Below are 18,718 nucleotides of genomic sequence, written 5' to 3'. Positions count from 1 at the left end.
TCTTTCCTGCCAAAGGCTGGAAACACCTTGTGGACAAGGAACATACTAGTCGCTTGCTTCATGGTCCCCAAAATCATCCGTTCATTTGTATTTATTGAGTGCTTATATTGTATATAGTGTGTACAAAGCACTGTACTGAGTGCTTGGGAGAGTACAGTTTAACAAATCCAGTACAATCCAGGCTATTCCTCCTACGCCCACCACTGCTTCGAAACATTTTCAGTGACTTTCCTAAGAAGCCAAGTGGCCAACCAAGGAGATTCGGGGGAGAAGCGACCTTCTGGGGGTTTGGAGCGGTGCGGGACTAGGGGGAGCAAGCCGGGGGTGAAGCCAGGGGGTAGACAGGCCATCACGGTCAGCGCTCGCTCCGGCCCACCGGGCGCGAAATCTGGGAGGAGGCAGAGCTCCAAATCCTCTGACCCCTAAGGCCCGGGCTCTAGCCATTAGGCCCATGCTGTTTGCCAGTTATTGGATGTGGCCAATGAAGTCAACTCTGGCCACACAGTGGCCCTCTGAAAGTCCTGTAGCGGATGGACTCTGCCCTGCCGGTCAAGGGTAATAATAATAATAATGTTGGTATTGGTTAAGCGCTTACTATGTGCAGAGCACTGTTCTAAGTGCTGGGGGAGATACAGGATGATCAGGTTGTCCCACTTGGGGCTCACAGTTTTAATCTCCATTTTACAGATGAGATAACTGAGGCACAGAGAAGTTAAGTGACTTGCCCAAAGTCACCCAGCTGACAAGTGGCAGAGCCGGGATTCGAACCCATGACCTCTGACTCCCAAGCCCAGGCTCTTTCCACTGAGCCACGCTGCTTCTCTACCCTCTAGACTGAAAGCTCGTCACGGTCAGGGAGTTTGTCTACCTACTCTATTGGATTATTCTCTCCCAAGTGCTTAGTACAGTGCTCTATCCACAGTGAGCGTTCAACAGATATCACCGATTCACTGTCAGGCACCTGTCCCTTGGCCCTCTCGGCCAGTGAGGCCCTCAAAAATAGCAGACACCGCGGACATGCAGCCTAAGGAAGAGACGTTCTGGGCGCCTTTTCTGAGTTCATCCGCAGAACCCACCCAAATCCAGAGGGAGGACCCCCCGACCCCCACCCCCGCCTCGCTCCAGAGCCACCTCGTCCCCCTCCTGGGTCTCCCGTGAACACGGGCCGCATCTGGCTGTGGAACTTGGCATCGGGTGCTGGGAATTCAACTACCCGACAGAAAGCATCATCGTCACCATCACCAGTGGTATTTATTGAGCGCTAACAGTGTGCAAGAGCAAGTGCAGAGCAGGCTCTGCATGTGCAGAGTGCTGTAGCAAGCGCTTGGGAGAGGACAGTACAACAGAATTGGTGGACATGTTTCCTTCCCACAAGGAGCTTCCAGGGTAGTGTCCCTTGCTGTGCCCTTTTGGGGCTGGGGGCCGACTGGATGATCATTAACCAATGGCCCATCGGCTTCTGGCCCCTGGAAAGAGTTTCCATGGGGGAGGCGGGGGGAAATGGGAGTGATGGGGCTGGACCCCCCTCCCAGCCTCACTTTCCCCAGCTTCCTCACCGACCTGAGCATCTCCCATTAGGGCTGGAAAGACCCAATATAATAATAATAATAATATGTTCATTCATTCGATCGTATGTATTGAGCGCTTACTGAGAAGTTTACTTGAGAAGCAGCATGATTTAGTAGAAAGAGCACGGGCTTGAGAGTCAGAGGACCTGGGTTTTAATCTCGGCTCCGTCACTTATCTGCCGTGTGACCTCAGGCAAGTCACTTTACTTCTCTGTGCCTCAGTTACCTCATCTGTAAAATGAGGATTAAGGCTGTGAGCCCCACGTGGGACAAGCTGATAACCTTCTATCTACCCCTGTGCTTAGAACAGTGCTTGGCTCATAGTAAGCACTTCACAAATATCATAATTATTATTATTATTATTACTGTGTGCAGAGCACTGTACTAAGTGCTTGGGAAAGTACAATACAACAAGAAACAGTGACATTCCCTGCCCACAATGAGTTTACAGTCTAGAGCAGGGGAGACAGATGACAATACAAATAAAGAAAATGACAGATGGGGACATAAGTGCTGTGGGGCGGGGAGGGGGGGAGCAGCATAGGGAGCAAGTCAGGATGATGCTTAAGGAAGTGGGAGATGAGGAAAAGGGGGGCTTAGTCCGGGAAGGCCTCTTGGAGGAGCTGGGCCTTCAATAAGACTTTGAAGGGGGGTAAGTGTATTTTATGTTATCTAATAATAATGCTAATTATTTTTATTGTTGTGGTGCTTGTTAAGCGCTTACTATGTACCAGGCGCTGTTTTAAACATTGGAGTGGACAAAGATAATCAGATTGGACAATGTGTGTCCCCCTGGGGCTCAAAGTCATAATCCCCAGATGAGAAAACTGAGGCCCAGGGAAGTGAAGTGACTTGTTCAAAGTCACACAACAGATGAGGGGCAGGGCTGGGATTGGAACCCAGTTCTTCTGACTCTCAGGCCCAGGCTCTACCCGCTAGACCAGGCTGCTTCCCAACATGGTAGCTTTCTGGCCTGTTCCTTCCCAATCACCATCCCAGGCCCCGCCTCTGCTAAAATTCCCAACCACTTTCCTCCCCAGCTCAGAGAGAAGCCAGTACCTCCATCACCCTAAAAAATGAGAGATGATTTCACAAGATCATGGATGGGAGTGTCCATACCCATGTGTATATGACAGTGGATGTTTGAGTGACTCTGTATAGATGAGCATGTGTGTCTGAGTGTTGCCTGTACCTGTGTGTATTATTAGCATGTCTGGGTCTACGTGAGTGTGTGTGGGAGGGTGTGTGTTTGTTGCCTGTGCAGTGTACATGAGTATATGTGTCTGAATGTTGTATGTGCCTGACAGCGTATGAGAGTGTGTATACGAGTGCCTTTGTAAATGTGTATATAATAATAATTGTGGTATTTGTTAAGCCCTTACTATGTGCCAGTCACTGTTTTGAGCGTCGGGGCGGATCCAAGCAAATCGGGTTGGACACGGTCCCTGTCCCACGTGGGCACACGGTCTCGATCCCTGTTAATCAGATGAGAGAACTGAGGTCCAGAGAAGTGAAGCGACTTGCCCCAGGTCACACAGCAGAGAGGTGGCAGTGTGGGGATTAGAAGCCATGACCTTCTGACTCCCAAGCCTGGGCTCCTGCTACTAGGCCATGCTACCTCTTATGTGTCTGTCTGTGTGTACGTGCATGTTTTGGACGATGGTGGGGGTGTGGGGGATGACTAGGGAGGGGGTGGACTCCTTTATCCAGGCGTCAGACAGAAAAGACAAGCGAGCGCCTGATGGTTTTAACCATTGTCAGCGGGTGCTGGGGCCTAAACTTGTATGAAAGGAATTCTCTCGGTTTTGGCAGCTGTCGTGCTGATGTCCGCAAAACCCCGGCCCTCCGGCCCCCCGCCTCCCCTCTCGGACAGCCCCGGTCCTCGCCGAAAGTGACAGGTCAGGGATATGACTGTCTGGAGCCACAATGGCCCCCGGCGATCCGCTGAGCTGGGCTTTCCCCAGAGGCCTAAGTCAGCCTGCCCCCGCTGGAACGTCCGGGGGAGTTTGAGCCCAGCTGGCCCGGGGCCTTGTCCGGCGCCCTATAAATGGGCACTGTGACCCTCCGGCTCCCGGCTGTGCTGTGGCTGACTGACCCGGGCCGGCGTTGCAGGTAAGGACCTCTCTTTTCCCTTGGCGGCCCATCCCCGCTTCCCCTTTTCCCCCCGAAAACGACCGCGTCGGCGGCGGTGGGCTGAGCCGAGCCCGGGGCCGGACGGTCCTTCGGCCAGCGGCCTTCCCCCGGTTCAGGCCAGACCGTCTGGTTTCCCTGGAGGGCACCATTTGACTCCCGGGTCTCCAGCTGTCCAGTGCCAGGGCCCAGAGGCGGTGCCGGATTGGCTCCAGAGCGGTGGGAGAAAGGGGAGGTTCCCCCGGGGGACCCCCTCGGGGTTCGCACGGACCCTCGCCCACACCACGTCGTGGGTGGCGTCACCACGGACCAGCGTTTGGTTGGCGTCAGTCCCGTGATGTCACGCGTGTCTGTGCCTCCATCAGTGGCCACCCCGTACAGTGACTCCGGGACCGCTAGACTATAAACCCGTTGTGGGCAAGGAATGTGTCTATTAATTCTGCTACGTAGTACTCTCCCAAACACTTAGTACAGTGGTTTGTATGCAGTGAGCGCTCTATAAATACAACTGAATGAGTGGATGACCAGGGAAAAGATTCCAGGTAAAGGATTCATTTCATTCCTTCTTGGGAAGAGATGCAAAGCGACCTAGTGGCTAAAGGCCAGACCTGGGAGTCGGAGGGACCTGGGTTCTAATTCTGCCTCCGCCACTTGTCTGCTGTGAACCTTGGGTAAGTCACTTCACTTTTTTATGGTATTAGGTAAGTGCTTACTATGTGTTAAACAGTGTTCTAAGCACCGGGATAGATACAAATGAATTAGGTTGGACAGAAGCCCTTTCCCACAAGGTGCTCACAGTCCAAGTAGGAGGGAAAATGCTTCTCTGGGGCTCAGTTCCCTCATCTGAAAAGTGGGGATTAAGACTGTGAGCCCCACGTGGGACAGGGACTTTGTCCAGTGTGATTAGCTTCTCTCTACCCCAGTGTGTTGTACAGTGCCTAGCCCATAGTAAGCACTTAACAAATGTCATTTTAAAAAGCAAAATGACTGGCCCAAGGTCATTCAGTCACAGAGGCAAAGTGGAAGGGCCATGTCCAGAGGCCGGATCTCCCTCTCGGAGTTCCTCTCTGCCTCACTGCAGGTCATGCTGCCCTGACTGATTGATTGACTGATTAACACCTCCACTCCAGCCCGGAATTGCATGTAGTACTTGTTACAGTACTAGATAAGCGCTTACTAGGTGCTAAACACTGTTCTAAGCAGTGGGGAAGATATGAGTTAATCAGGTTGGACACAATCCCTGCCCCGCCTGGGGCTCAAGGTCTTAATCCCCATTTTCCAGATGGGATAACTGAGGCCCAGAGAAGTGAAGCGACTTCCCCAAGGTCACCCGACAGACAAGTGGCGGAGCCGGGATTGGAACCGAGGTCCTTTTGACTCCTAGGCCCGTGTTCTGTCCACTAAGCCTTGCTGCTTCTGGAACAGTGCTCTGCACACAGTAAGCGCTCAATAAATACGATTGAATGAATGAATGAACAGTGATTCTATGTGCTCTTTTCCAGGAATAGGAGCAGGAGCAGAAGTAGCAGACCATGGCTTCAGACAATCCCGCACAGGGGGCAAAGCCTCAGCCCCTCAGCCCCAAGGTCAGTACCGGATTCCATGTCGTTCTTGCCTGAGGAAATATAAATACCTATGTATATCAAATGCCATCGAGTCATTTCCGATTCCTAGCGACTCTGGACGTATTTTCTCCAGAGCGTCCTCTCTCTGCCATGATCCGTAACCTTGCTAATGGTTCTTCCGTTATCATTGTGATAGTTTCTATCCGTCGAGCCTCCGGTCTGCCGCTTCCTGGTTTTCCTTGGACTTTTCTTAGCGTTAGTGTCTTCTCCAGAAAATTGGTCCTCCTGATAACGAGGACTGAGGGAAACCTAGGATGAAATCCGTCCGCCTGCCGCCTCTGTGGCTTCAGGTGGGAAGACCAGCCGGCTCTCTGCCAAGTCACTGTTCATCTTTTAGTTTCCTTCCAAAAACTAGGAGGAGCAGTGCAGACTAGTGGATAAAGCCCGGGCCTGGGAGTCAGAAGGACCTGGCTTCTAATTCCGGGTTCACCACCTGTCTGCTGTGTGACCTTGAACTAGTAACTTCACTTCCTTGAACCTCAGTTCCCGTGTCTGGAAAATGGGAATTAAGACTGTGAGCCCCATGTGGAACAGGGACTGTGTCCAACCAGATTATCATGTATTAACCCCAGAGTTTAGTTCAGGGCCTGGTACATATTAAGTTAAGCACTTAACAAATACCACAGTTATTATCATTATTATTCCAGCGGTGAACTCTTTGACAACAGCAGATATTGTCCTAGGCCAAGCGCTTAGTACAGTGCTCTGCACTCAGTAAGCACTCAATAAATACGATTGAATGAATCGACGGTGCACATTGAGCACTTACTGTGTGCGGAGCACAGTGCTAAATCCTAGGGAGAGTATCCATCAATCAGTGGTGTTTATTGAGCTCTTACTGTGTGCACTGTGCTAAATGTTGGGGTGAGTATCCATCAGTCAGTGGTGTTTATTAGAGTATCCATCAATCAGTGGTGTTTATTGATTGTGCAGATCTCTGTACTAAGCACTTGGGAGAGTCCAGTGCCACAGAGTTGGTAGTCAAAATCCCTGTCCCCAAGGAGCTTCCTGTCTAGAGGACAAGAATTCTAGGGTTCATTAGTATTAGATGTCCCTGTCCTCACGGAGCTTCCCCTCTACTCTGTGCAGAGCACTGTACTACATGCTAGGGAGAGTACGATAGATTTAGGAAACACAATCCTGCCCTCTTGGAGTTTCTAATACAGCTAGAAACCAGAATAATTTATAGGCGAGGGGAAAAAGAGACCAAAAAGATGGGGTTAAGTCAGTGCTTAGATTGGAAAGTAGAAAAGAGCAATGGGTGGCTGGGAGAGCGTAGTGCAAAAAGAGAGGTGGGACGGTGTGAATGGAGGAGAAAAACGAATCCTGGAGGAGGAGGGTTTTTTTATTAGTAGTAGTAATAATAATGGCATTTGTTAAGCGCTTGTTATGTGCCAAGCTTTGTTTTAAGCACTGAGGTGGATACAAGGTAATCAGGTTGTCCCACATGGAGCTCACGGTCTTCATCCCCATTTTACAGATGAGGAAACTGAGGCTCAGAGACTTGCCCAAGGTCACCCAGAAGGCAAGTGGCAGAGCTGGGATTAGAACCCACGTCCTCTGAGTCCCAAGCCCTTGCTCTTGCCACTAGGCCATGTTGCTTCAGAAAGGCACTGAGGATGGGGAGAGCTGTTGTCCGGGGGATTGGATGGGGAGGGAGCTCCAGCCTGGGGAGCTGAGGAAGGGGGAATCGGTAAGCTCCTGGAGGACAAGGGAATGTGTCAACCAACTCTGTTATTGTTCTGAACTCTCCCCGCCGCTCAGTACAGTGCCCTACTGTACACAGTAAGTGCTCAACCAATACCGCTGATTGATTGAATATTTATTTCATCCTGTCTTGGCGGACCGGTATCTTCTCATGTTTTCTTCTGCCCTTCCCAGAAGCCTTGTGGGCATCCCGCCCCACGCCCCACTAGTGACTACGCTTGCCCTGGGCCTCGGGCCTGGAAGGTTTCTGCCAAGTGCCCGGTGGGGTTGGTCCTCTGGACTGTCCCTTCCCAGGCTGGAGGAGGAAGCCTAGAGCATCCTGCGGAGGGCTTGTGGGTGGGATGGGGTGGGAACCCAGCTCTCTGCAGGATGGTCCCTCCTGACTCTCCTGGCCAACTCAGGGGACCGCAAGGAGCCACTGACCCTCAGACGGTTGGGATTTAGTGGGGAGGGGGGAGAGGGGAGTTGCTATGTCCCAGGGTTGCCCCCAACAAGGGGGGAGGAGCGGGTAGTTGGGAATTGGTACGTTCCACGGTTGGTCCTCTCCTCACAAGGAGTATGAAGGGGCCTACGGGAAGGTCAAAGCCAGGTCTGGTAGCAGCCTGGGGTCGAAGGGTCCCGTCCTCGCCCGTCTTTCACGTCTCCTCTGGCCTGCCCCGGGTTTCTCCCATCTCTCCCTGGGTTTCAGATCACCGTCTTCGAGCAGGAGAATTTCCAGGGCCGCTCCCATGAGCTCAGCGGACCCTGTTCCAACCTGAAGGAGACCGGGATGGAGAAGGTGGCCTCTGTCCTGGTGCACTCTGGGCCGTAAGTATCGTTCTCCCCCTCAGCGTGGCGTAGTGGGAAGAACTGGAAGTCAGAAGGTCATGACGGGTTCTAATCCTGCCCCCGCTACTTGTCTCCTGTGTGATCTTGGGCAAGTCGCTTCACTTCCCTGGGCCTCGGGGACTTCATCTGTAAAATGGGGATTGAGACTGCGAGCCCCACGTGGGACAGAGACTGTGCCCAACCCAATTTATTTCTATCACCCCAGTGCTTAGTACAGTGCCTGGCACATAGTAAGTGCTTAACAATTACTGTTATTAATTATTATCATTAAGTTCCTCAAATGGTCCTGAGTGAACACACAGAGCAGCACATTGGCTCTCCCTGGGTAGTGAGGGAAGAATCCAGCTTCCTCTCTTTAATGGAATGTACTGGGCTTCCACTGAAAAGCAACAAGACCTGTGGAAAGGACCTGGACTTGGGAGTTAGAGAACCTGGGTTCTAATCCCTGCTCTGCCACCTGCCTGTTACATGACCTCGGGCAAGTCGCTTTCCTTCTCTGGACCTCAGTTTCCTCATCTGTAAAATGGGGATTCGGTCCCTGGCCTCCCTTCTCCTTAGCCTGAGATCCCCACAGGGGACGGGGACTGTGTCCGACCCGATTACCTTGTGCTGGGAACACAGTAAGCGTTTAAGAAATCCTGCAATTACTATTATCGCCGAGTGCAGTCCTCTGTATAGAGCACTTGGGAGACATAACGGAAGTACGAAATTTGCCTGCCCCCAAAGAGCTGACATTCTACTAGGGAGGAAGGTGAAGACGGTTCTCCTCCCTGGGCATACGGAGCAGGAACTGGGAACCCGAGATGGCGGGTGCCGGGCAGGTATCCAGTTGGGGATTCAAGCTGGAGACAAGGGGCAAGTGAGAAGAAGAAGAACTGTGGCATTAGTTCAGCGCTCACTGGGTGCCAAGCACTGTACTGAGCACCAGGGTGGACAGAAGATCATCAGCCACAGTCCCTGCCCCACGTGGGGCTCACAGTCTTTCTTCATTCTACCTCAGCTGGGTCGGGTACGAGCAGACCAACTGCAAGGGGGAGCAGTTTGTGTTCGAGAAAGGCGAATATCCCCGCTGGGACTCGTGGACAAATAGTCGGAGGAGCGACTGCATCGGCTCGCTGCGGCCCGTCAAAGTGGTGAGAGCCCCCCGCCCAGCCCCAGCCTCTCGAACCCAGGCTTGTCTGGAACCCGGAGGCGTCCTGTAGGATCCTCTCCACCTCTCTTCCCATGCCCGCCGCAGACCTGGGGTTCCCTCCTCCCCGGTCTTCCCAAATGCCGTGACCCCCTGACCCCCTCTCCTGCCCTCCCAGGACAGCCAGGAGCACAAGATCGTCCTCTTCGAGAACCCCAACTTCACGGGGAAGAAGATCGAGATCATCGACGATGACGTACCCAGCTTTCACGCCCACGGCTACCAGGAGAAGGTGTCGTCCGTGCGGGTGCAGAGCGGCACGTGAGTCGTGGGGGGACGGCCTGGGGAGTGGGAGGATTGGGGAGACCACTCCAAGACCCCGAGCTCTGAGCCGCACCCATTCTTCTCTGGCTTCGGCTGGCCGGGGACTCGGAGAGGGGGCCGCAAGGAGGTGAGGTGAGGCAGCCCCTGTTCCATTCTCAAATTCCAACCCAGGCAGTAATGGTGTGCACCGAGTGCCCACTTGCTGTACCAAGCATTTGGGAGAGTACCCAGGCCCTGCCCTCTGGGAGCTTCCACTCTAAAAGGGAGGCAAAAAAACGTTGATCAGTCAAAACAAGAGCAGTCCAGTTGACTCCACGCCCATTTGCCCCTCCTACCGTACCTCGCTGCTCTCCCACCATGACCCGGCCCGCGCGCTCCCTCTGACACCAACTTACTCGCCAGCCCTCACTCTCACCTTTCCCGCCACCAACCCCTTGCTCACGAGAAGGAGTGTGGCTAGAGTCCGGGCCTGGGAGTCAAAACGACTTGGATTCTAATCCCGACTCTGCCACTTGTCTGACCTTGGGCAAGTCACTTCACTTCTCTGATTAGCTCCTATCTACCCCATCTACAGTGCTTGACACATAATAAGCGCTTAACAAATATCATTATTATTATTATTATTCATTGCCTCAGTCGTGCTTGGAACGCCCCCCCTTTCATATCTGACCATTCATCAGTCTCCCCAACTTCAAAAACTTATTAAAAAGGAAAAAAATCACCCCCCCTCCAGGAAGCCTTCCCAGTCTAACCTCTCATCTCCCCTTCCAGTCATCCTCCCCTCATGGTTGCCTTTGCATTCGAGTCCCCTTGGGCACTTGGATACTCCCCCCATGTCCTCTCCCCACTTAAGTCCAAACCCTCATCCTCTGCCACTTCCCCCTCTGTAATTTCTTCTAACGCCTGCTTTCCCCCCTTAGACTGTGAGCTCTTGAGGGCAAGGGCTGTGTCTACCAAGTGTATTGTGCCCTCCCAAGCGCTCAGTACAGTGGTCTGCTCGCAGGAAGCGCTCGGCACAGACCGTTGATGGATGGATGAATCCACCAGTGGTCTTCCCCTTTTTCCCGCCCCCTCCGCAGGTGGGTGGGTTATCAGTACCCCGGCTACCGTGGCTTCCAGTACCTGTTCGAGAAAGGCGAGTACAAGGACAGCGCCGAATTTGGGGCCCAGCACCCCCAGATCCAGTCGGTACGACGGATCCGGGACATGCAGTGGCACCAGAGGGGCGCCTTCCACCCCGCCAACTGACGTCCGTCCGTCCTTTCGTCTCGGGGGTACGGGCCCTGCCCCAATGCTGAGCAAAACCTTCTACCCTGGCAAGGAAATAAAGTGTGAACAGCAAAGCAGCCCGACAAATTCTGTGTCCTGAGGGAGTGGGGTTGGCGGGGAATGACTGGAAGAGATACTCATCTTTGGGATTTAATAATAATATTAACAATGATGGTATTGGTTAAGTGCTTACTATAGGCCAGACACTGTCCTAAGCGCTAGGGTAGGTACAAGGTAATCAGGTTGGACACTGTCCCTGTCCCACAGGGACTCACAGCCTTAATCCCCATTTTACAGATGAGGTCACTGAGGCCCAGAGAATAATAATGTTGGTATTTGTTAAGCGTTTACTATGTGCAGAGCACTGTTCTAAGCGCTGGGGGAGATACAGGGTAATCAGGTTGTCCCACGTGAGGCTCACAGTTAATCCCCATTTTACAGATGAGGTAACTGAGGCACAGAGAAGTTAAGTGACTTGCCCACAGTCACATAGCTGACAAGCGGCAGAGCCGGAATTCGAACTCATGACCTCTGACTCCCAAGCCCGTGCTCTTTCCACTGAGCCATGCTGCTCCACAGTGAAGTGACGTGCCCAATGTCACATAGCAGACAAGTGGCAAAGCCAGGATCAGAACCCGTGACCTTCTGACTCCCAGGTCTGTGTTCCATCCACTACGCCACTGGCCAAAAAGAACATTAATGATAATGATGGCATTTATTAAGCGCTTACTATGTGCCAGGCACTGTACTAAGTGCTGGGGTGGATGCAAGCAAATCGAGTTGGTCACAATCTCTGTCCCATTTGGGGCTCACCATCCCAATCCCCATTTTACAGATGAGGGAACTGAGGCCCAAAGAAGGGAAGTGACTTGTCCAAGTCACGGCAGGCAAGTTGCAGAGCGGGAATTAGAACCCATGACCTTCTGACTTCCAGTTCCACATTTATTGTCACCGTCGGAAGTGAAGAGGGAGACAAAACATCAATCAGTGGTATTGATTCAAGTGTTCACTATGTGCAGAGCACTGTTCTAAGCCCTTGGGAGAGTACAGTAAAACAGAGGCACATTCCCTGTTGACAAAGACCTCACAATCTAGAGGAGGAGACAGACATGAATATAAATTGCATATACGTCCATTATGTGCAGGGAAGTTATCTTCCAAATCTGTTATATTATGCTCTCCCAAAGCGCTTAGCACAGCGTTCTAAACCACAGTAGACACTCGATATGTACGACTGATTGATTGACTGGGGTTTTATGTTAGGAATGGTTCTTATAAGGGCTCCACCAGTTTGCTGTGTGACTTTGGGCAATTCACATCACTCCCCTAGACCTCGGTTACCTCATCTGTATAATGGGGATTAAGACTGTGAGCCTTATGTAGGACAGGGACTGTGTCCAACCTGGATTTTTTTTTTTTAAATGGCATTTGTTAAGCACGTACTATGTGTCAAACACTGTTCTAAGCACTGGTGTAGGTACAAGTTAATTAGATTGGACACAGTCCCTGTCCCACCGGGGGCTCACAGTCAGAGAGAGAGCAGGTATTGAATCCCCATTTTACAGTCGAGGAAACTCAGTTGGAAACGGAGAAGTGAAGTGACTTGCCTAAATTCACACAGCAAACAATTGGCAGAGTTGGGGTTAGATCCTAGGTCCTTTTGACTCCCACGCTGATGCTCTCCCTACTAGGCCATGCTGCTTTAACCTGTATCAACCCCAGTGCTTAGTGTAGTGCCTGGTACTATAAGCGGAGTGGCTCAGTGGAAAGAGCCCGGACTTGGGAGTCAGAGGTCATGGGTTCGAATTCTGGCTCTGTCACTTGGCAGCTGTGTGACTGTGGGCAAGTCACTTCTGTAAAATGGGGATTAACTGTGAGTCTCAGGTGGGACAACCTGATTTACCCTGTATCTACCCCAGCGCTTAGAACAGTGCTCTGCACATAGTAAGCGCCTAACAAATGCCTCACCCCATCTTGCTCCCTTTGCCCTCCCCCCTCCCACACCCAATGCCTTTATCTACATAACTGTCATTTTATTTATTTTTATTCATGTCTGTCTCCTCCGGCCCCCATAGACTGCAAGCTCATTGTGGGCAGGGAATATTATTTTGTTGTATAGTACTTTCCCAAGTGCTTAGAATAGGGCTCTGTAGACAGTAGGGCTTAATAAATACAATTGAATGAATGAATGCTCTGTACACTTAAGTGCTCAATAAGCATGACTTGGTTGATCTCTACCAACCCGCGCATCTTTAAATTCATTCAGTTGCATTTGTTGAGCACTTGTCATGTGCAGAACACTGTCCTGAGTGCTTGGTGCAGATGGGGGAAATAAAGCAGCGAGGAGCAGTATGGCCTAGTGGAAAGAGCCTGGGCCTTAGAGTCACAGGCCCTGGGTTCTAATCCCAGCTCTACTTCTTGTCTGCTTCGTGACCTTGAGCCAGTCGCTTCGCTTCTCTGCCCCTCAGTTACCTCCTCTGTGAAATGGGGATTGAGACTGCGAGCCCCACACGGGACAGGGACTGGGTCCCACCCGATTTACTTGTATCCATCCCAGCACCCTGTACAGCGCGTGGCATATAATAAGTGCTTACCAAATACTATAAAAAGGGCAGTAGGGGATGGCTTGGTCGGGGAAGGTTTACTGTACCTGAGACAGTGTCTGCACACAATTAAGTGCTCAATGAGTGTGAGCCCATCGTTAGGCAGGGATTGTCTCTATCTGTTGCTGAATTGTACATTCCAAGCGCTTAGTACAGTGCTCTACACACAGTAAGCGCTCAATAAATACGATTGAATTGAATGAGTGTCCGACTGAAAGATTAACTCCTAACATCCCGATTCATCAGCGACTTCTAGTGCACTCACATTAATCTCCACCCCCTGCCTCCGTACTTATTTCTACACTTATGATCAATTGGGACAGCTCTGCATCAATTCTGATTACCCACACTGGAAGTAGTTCTGTGTCTATCATCAACGGTATTCACTGAGCGTTTACCATGGGCAGAGCACTTTACTAGGCGGTTGGGAGAGGACAATTTAACAGAGTAGGCGGGCAGGCTCCCTGCCCACGACCAACTCCATCAGAGTGGAAACTCTCTATGGTCAAGGAACCCATCTTCTCATTCTGTGGCCTCATCTCATATGCTCAATAGAGTCTGTTGCCCGTGGTGGGTGCTCAGTAAATACCTCTGCTATTAGTCGATAATTCTATGAAGTCATTATCTTTAACTGTAGGCTACGGGCATACGAATGCACAATGTCATTTACTTCATCCCAAAGCGGCTTTAAGCTCTATTTTTCAAAGGCCAGCAGGCCCTGAGCCTACCAACTGCCACCCAGTGGTTCACTAACAGAGGCAAGATTTCTTTACGAGATAACATCGCAGGATAACTGGCGACTGTTACCATAAATCGACTCAAGCTACTGTAAAAAAAAATTAAAATAAAAAACCGGTGAGTGAGGAAGATTTAAAACAGAGTGAAAAGCGGCATTGGTGTTCCAATTCTATGGGTCTAATTGTGTTCAGTTTTACAGAAGCCGTAACCCTGGCTAGATATGCTACCCAACACTGTGCAAAAAATTATGAAAAAAACAAACAAACCATGGAGATCAAAAAAAAAAATCACAAAGAGTTGCTAGGCAAATTCATATTCAGAACCACATTCCAACTTGCCTGAATAGTGACAGAGAAGAAATCTTCATTTCTGAGGATATGTGCTTCAAGCTTGCAGAAGCTACCCTTTCCACATGATTTTTTTTCCCCGCTTCTACAAATGGCAATAAAAATCTGTATGGGACTTATTTTGTTTTGGAACCAAAACGTTACTGATGGACAAACACACATTCTTACAGGGAAGTGGATATTCCTAAACACATGAAATACCATTTAAATAGAACATAAAAAGCAGAAGTCATCCACTCCAAAACACTCAGAAAAAAAAAAAAGATCAGCAATACCTACTTTTCAGGAAAAAAAATAGCTAAAATCAACCTAAAACGTTAAGCTCTCTTCCTTAACAGTTGATGTGCAAACGCCTACTTGTTTAGGTTTTTGTGATTTTGTATGTGTGCGTGAGCGACAGGAAGCAGTTGCACCACAATTTGATAAATGAGTAATTTGTTGGAATTCATACATCCCAGGCTTTAAGATGTGTTTAAAACAGAGTTATTTAGTGTAAAAGTGCATCCAAAAAAACCCAACAAAAAACACAAAAACTAAATGCACCCTAAAGGTGTACACGTTCTAGAATTTTTCTAATGCAGTGGCATATATCCTTGAGGCAGGGGAAAAAAAAATCTCACCAAGTACAGTTTGTGGTTATCAAACAGAACTGGCCTGACTTCTACTTTAGTAGCCAGCCTCACGTTTCTCCCAATTATTTGTGGTGGATCTCCCGAATGGCTTGGCAAAAACAGTCCGGTAACTCTTTATCATTGGGGAAAAAGGAAAGAGAGAAAACTCCCAGTGATCGTTCAATCCCAAAATAGAAACAGTGCATCCTGTTATCAAGGAAACTGGAGTGAAGAAGAGCTATTTAGGTAAACTTTTTAAAGAGCACGTAAGCACATTCAGGTTCAAGAAATCTTCAAGCTGCCTTTTTTATCTTAAATGAACTCTAAAAATTACATTACATTCAGTGTGCAAAGGAATTAACTTTGTGCTCTAAGTGCCAGATTCCCCAAAATAAGGAATTCCTGCATTATTTTTTTAAGGCATCTGTTTTGAACATCCGCAGCCTCCCGGCCGATTTTTTCCCCAACACTAAAGCTCCAAAATGACCTCGGCTTTCGCTTGAACAAATGTTCCATTGGGGTTCCACAATACTTTCAACACTTTGTCGAATTCTCTAATTTTCGGCAAGAAACTGAGGCAGCCAACTGCTCCATAGTTTTGAATTGGAAGCCCCTTTCTGCAGCCGCACTGCTACCCCAACTCTGTCAGAATGAAGCTTCCCCCCAAAACCTCTAGTATGGAATACAACGCCAATCTCTCTCTCTCATCAAACCCCTATATCTTGTCAGAGCAAACATCTCCCCTTTCCACCAGGTGGATCTTCTACATGCATCACAGCTGATTGCTAGTGCTTCACCAAGAAATCAATCCATGGTCATTCCTAACAAGGACAAGTCAATCTGCTCAACAAGGAAGCAGGAAAAAACTGAGAGGGGTTGTGGGGAGGGAGGGCGAATCTCAGTGAGACCCCATCCACTCCGTTCAATCGTATTTACAGAGCATTTACTGTGTGCAGAGCACTGTACTTAGCGCTTGGGAGAGTACAACAATAAACACATCCATTCCCTACCTACACACTCAATTCCCCCCCCGCTTGTCTGTCAACCCTGTGGCTTGTGACTTCTGCCTCCGTTGTACTCTCTCAGCACTCGGTACAGTGGACTGCACCTAGTAAGTGCTCAGTAAGTTCCAGTGATTAATCAGTGTGGGGTAGGGGGAGGAAAAGAGGAGGAAACATGGTGGTGGAGGCAGAAGAGGAAAACATGAATTTTAAGTTCTGGGTTGGAAACGGTACAATGGTTTGTCCCCTCCCAAGCGCTTAGTATACAGCTACGCACACAGTTTAAGCACTCAATAAATACCACTGAAAGATAACCCGGGGGGGAGGTGCAAAGGAGGAAAAACATGGTTTTTAAGACATGGGCTAGAAATGGTACCAACTCTGCCACTGTACTGTCCTCTCCCAGATGCTCAGTACAGCACACCGCACACAGCAAGCCTTCCCCACTGATTGACTGCTTCAGTGAAATGGATAACCTCCCCCCTAGCACTGGAGTTAGGTAGTTAGGGAGACTATAAGCTGGCTGCAGAGGCAGGGAACGTGTCCGCCGACTTATCTCGTCCTCTCCCAAGCGCTCAGTACAGTGCTCTGCACACGCTCAGTGCCCAGTACGACTGACTGAAAATAGGCCACCCCCGCCCAGCCCAGAGGGCTGCAGGACCAGGAATAGGAGAGGAACTGAATAACGCATCAGACTTTGGTGCTTGGAACTATAGGCAAGATGGCTTGGAGTAAACACTGTCACTATTGCTGTATTGTGTACTTTCCCAAGCGCTTAGTACAGTGCTCTGCACACAATGTTTACTATATATGACTGAATGAATAAATGGAGCACTGCAGGAGGGCAGGGGCACATCGGATCTCTGAAGACCTGTGACCTCGGAGGGCAGGGTCTGTTTACTGTCCTTTCCCCAAGCACTCTGCTCAGTGCTCTGCGCACAGTGAGCGCTCAATGAATACGATTGACTGACAAGGAAGGAAATGGGTGAGGGTGAAAATGGGGGAGAGGGGAGGGTGCAGCATTTGAGGAGAGCACAAACCTGATTATCTTCTATCTATCCCAGCACTTAGAACAATGTCTGGCACATGGGAAGTGCTTAGACGATTACCACAATTGCTATTATCTCTGAAAACCTGTGAACTTGGACGGGCTGGGGGTGGAAATTAGGGTGGAAAGGGATAGAAACAGGCAAAGGTGAAAAATAGGGTGCCTTGGTGGGGGGCGATGCTGGGGCATTTGAGCTTTCTGAACACTGGTGAATTGGTTGGGGGGTGGAAAGTGAGAGGAACAGGTGAGGGTGAAAGGAGGGTGCTGGGCACATGAGATCTGCACACAGTAAGCACTCAATAATTACTTGATTTACTTGTGTTCACCCCAGAGCTTAGTACAGTGCCTGGCATACAGTAAGTGTTTTACAGATACCACAATTATCATTATTAAATATAATTTAATGAATCTCTGAACACCGATTATCTTGGGGGGAAGGTTGGGGTGGGAGTGGATGGAAAAGGATGAAGGAGAGGGTGAAGAAGATAGGGAGGCTGAACTTGAACATCCGTGAACTTGGGGGGGAATTGGGTGGAAAGGAATAGAAGCAGGGGAGGAGGAAAACAGGGTGCTGGGGGGGGGGGGGGGAGTTGGGGCATTTGAGGAAGACAATGGATCGCTGAATGGCAGGGAACCTGGGGAGCTGGGGCACGGGGAAAATGGGGGGAAAGGGATGAAGACAAGTGAGGATGAAAGTAGGGGGCCTGGAGGTGGTCCGGGTGGTGAGGGAGGCTGGGGCAGCACAAGAGGGCAGGGGGCAGTTGAGGAGATCGCATCAGACCTCTGAACCCCGCTCAACTTGGAGGGCAGAGGCTGGAAAGGGGGTGGAAGTGGGTGAGGGGGAAAACAGGGGGCTGGGAGGGGGAGGAGGATGGGGGGAGGGAGTGAAGACGGGGGTTAGGGGTTCTGGTGGGATGGTGGGGAGGGGGACAAGGTGGAGGAAGGATGGGGGCGAGATGGAGGAAGAGGGTGGAGAGAGGGGGCTGGGGGTGCTGGTGGGTTAGTGGGGAGGGGGAGAAGGTTGAAGCAGAATGAGGTGGGGGGGTTCTGGGGGGTCCAGGGGGTTGGTGGGGAGGGGGTGGAGGAAAGATAGGGGATAATGGAGGGAAGGAGGGGGTGAAAACAGGGGCCTGGGGGTTGCAGGAGGCTGGGGGGGGGAGAAGGTGGAAGGGGGCTCTGGGGGGCAGAAGAAGAGAGGGGGTGAAGACAGGGGTCTGGCGGTTTGCAGGAGGTTGGTGAGGAAGGGGAGACGGTGGAAGGGGGCTCGAGGGGAGGGAGGATGAAGAAGGGGGTGCAGACAAGGGTCTGGGGAATGCAGGAGGCTGGTGGGGAGGGGGAGAAGGTGGAAGGGGGCTCTGGGGGGAGGGAGATGAGAGGGGGTGAAGGCAGGGGTCTGGGGATTGCAGGAGTCTGGTGGGGAAGGAGGGGGTTTGAAGAGAGGGGGTGAAGGTAGGGGTCTGGGGATTGCAGGGGGTTGGAGGGGGGAGGTGGAGGGAGGAGGGGGAGTGGAAGAGGGGGGCGTGGGGGCGTTGGGTGTGCAGGGGGAGGGGGGTCCGGGGTTGGGGTGGTTACCTGGTGTCGGGCAGGAGGATCTTCTTGCTGGCGCGGGCGGCGGGGGTGGCCTTGCTCTTCTCCATGGCCATCAGGTAGCTCACGTCGGCCAGCACCGCCTCCAGGTCCGCCATGTTGCCCGCCCGCAACGGCCACGGCCGGCGGAGTCGTGGGGTCCCCGGGCCCCCCCCCGGACCGGGCCGGACCCCCGGGACCGCTCAGCCCGGGACCGCTCGGCC

General features: G+C 51.2%; 1 protein-coding gene across 1 annotated transcript; it reads left to right on the top strand.

Annotated features, from left to right (window-relative positions):
• Window positions 1–3,473: 3,473 nt before the first annotated feature.
• CRYBB2 (crystallin beta B2) lies at window positions 3,474–10,787 on the top strand. The gene is made up of 6 exons (XM_029049481.2): window positions 3,474–3,680; window positions 5,201–5,284; window positions 7,719–7,837; window positions 8,859–8,991; window positions 9,166–9,308; window positions 10,391–10,787. Exons 2-6 carry the CDS (start codon window positions 5,231–5,233, stop codon window positions 10,557–10,559), a joined length of 618 nt encoding a protein of 205 aa, XP_028905314.1. The 5' UTR covers window positions 3,474–3,680; window positions 5,201–5,230; the 3' UTR covers window positions 10,560–10,787.
• The last annotated feature ends 7,931 nt before the right edge of the window (window positions 10,788–18,718 follow it).

This window comes from Ornithorhynchus anatinus, chromosome 21, assembly GCF_004115215.2.
Source record: "Ornithorhynchus anatinus isolate Pmale09 chromosome 21, mOrnAna1.pri.v4, whole genome shotgun sequence".
Taxonomy (NCBI): Eukaryota; Metazoa; Chordata; class Mammalia; order Monotremata; family Ornithorhynchidae; genus Ornithorhynchus; species Ornithorhynchus anatinus.
The sequence above is the reverse complement of the archived record's forward strand: the minus strand, read 5'-3'. Positions and strand labels throughout refer to the sequence as shown.

Bases quoted from the DNA above. Each gene is read 5' to 3' on its own strand.
- CRYBB2 (XM_029049481.2), top strand. From the start codon at position 5,231: ATGGCTTCAGACAATCCCGCACAGGGGGCAAAGCCTCAGCCCCTCAGC. The intron at 8,992-9,165 runs GTGAGAGCCCCC...CTGCCCTCCCAG, and splicing joins CGCTGCGGCCCGTCAAAGTG to GACAGCCAGGAGCACAAGAT. The intron at 9,309-10,390 runs GTGAGTCGTGGG...CCCCCTCCGCAG, and splicing joins GTGCGGGTGCAGAGCGGCAC to GTGGGTGGGTTATCAGTACC.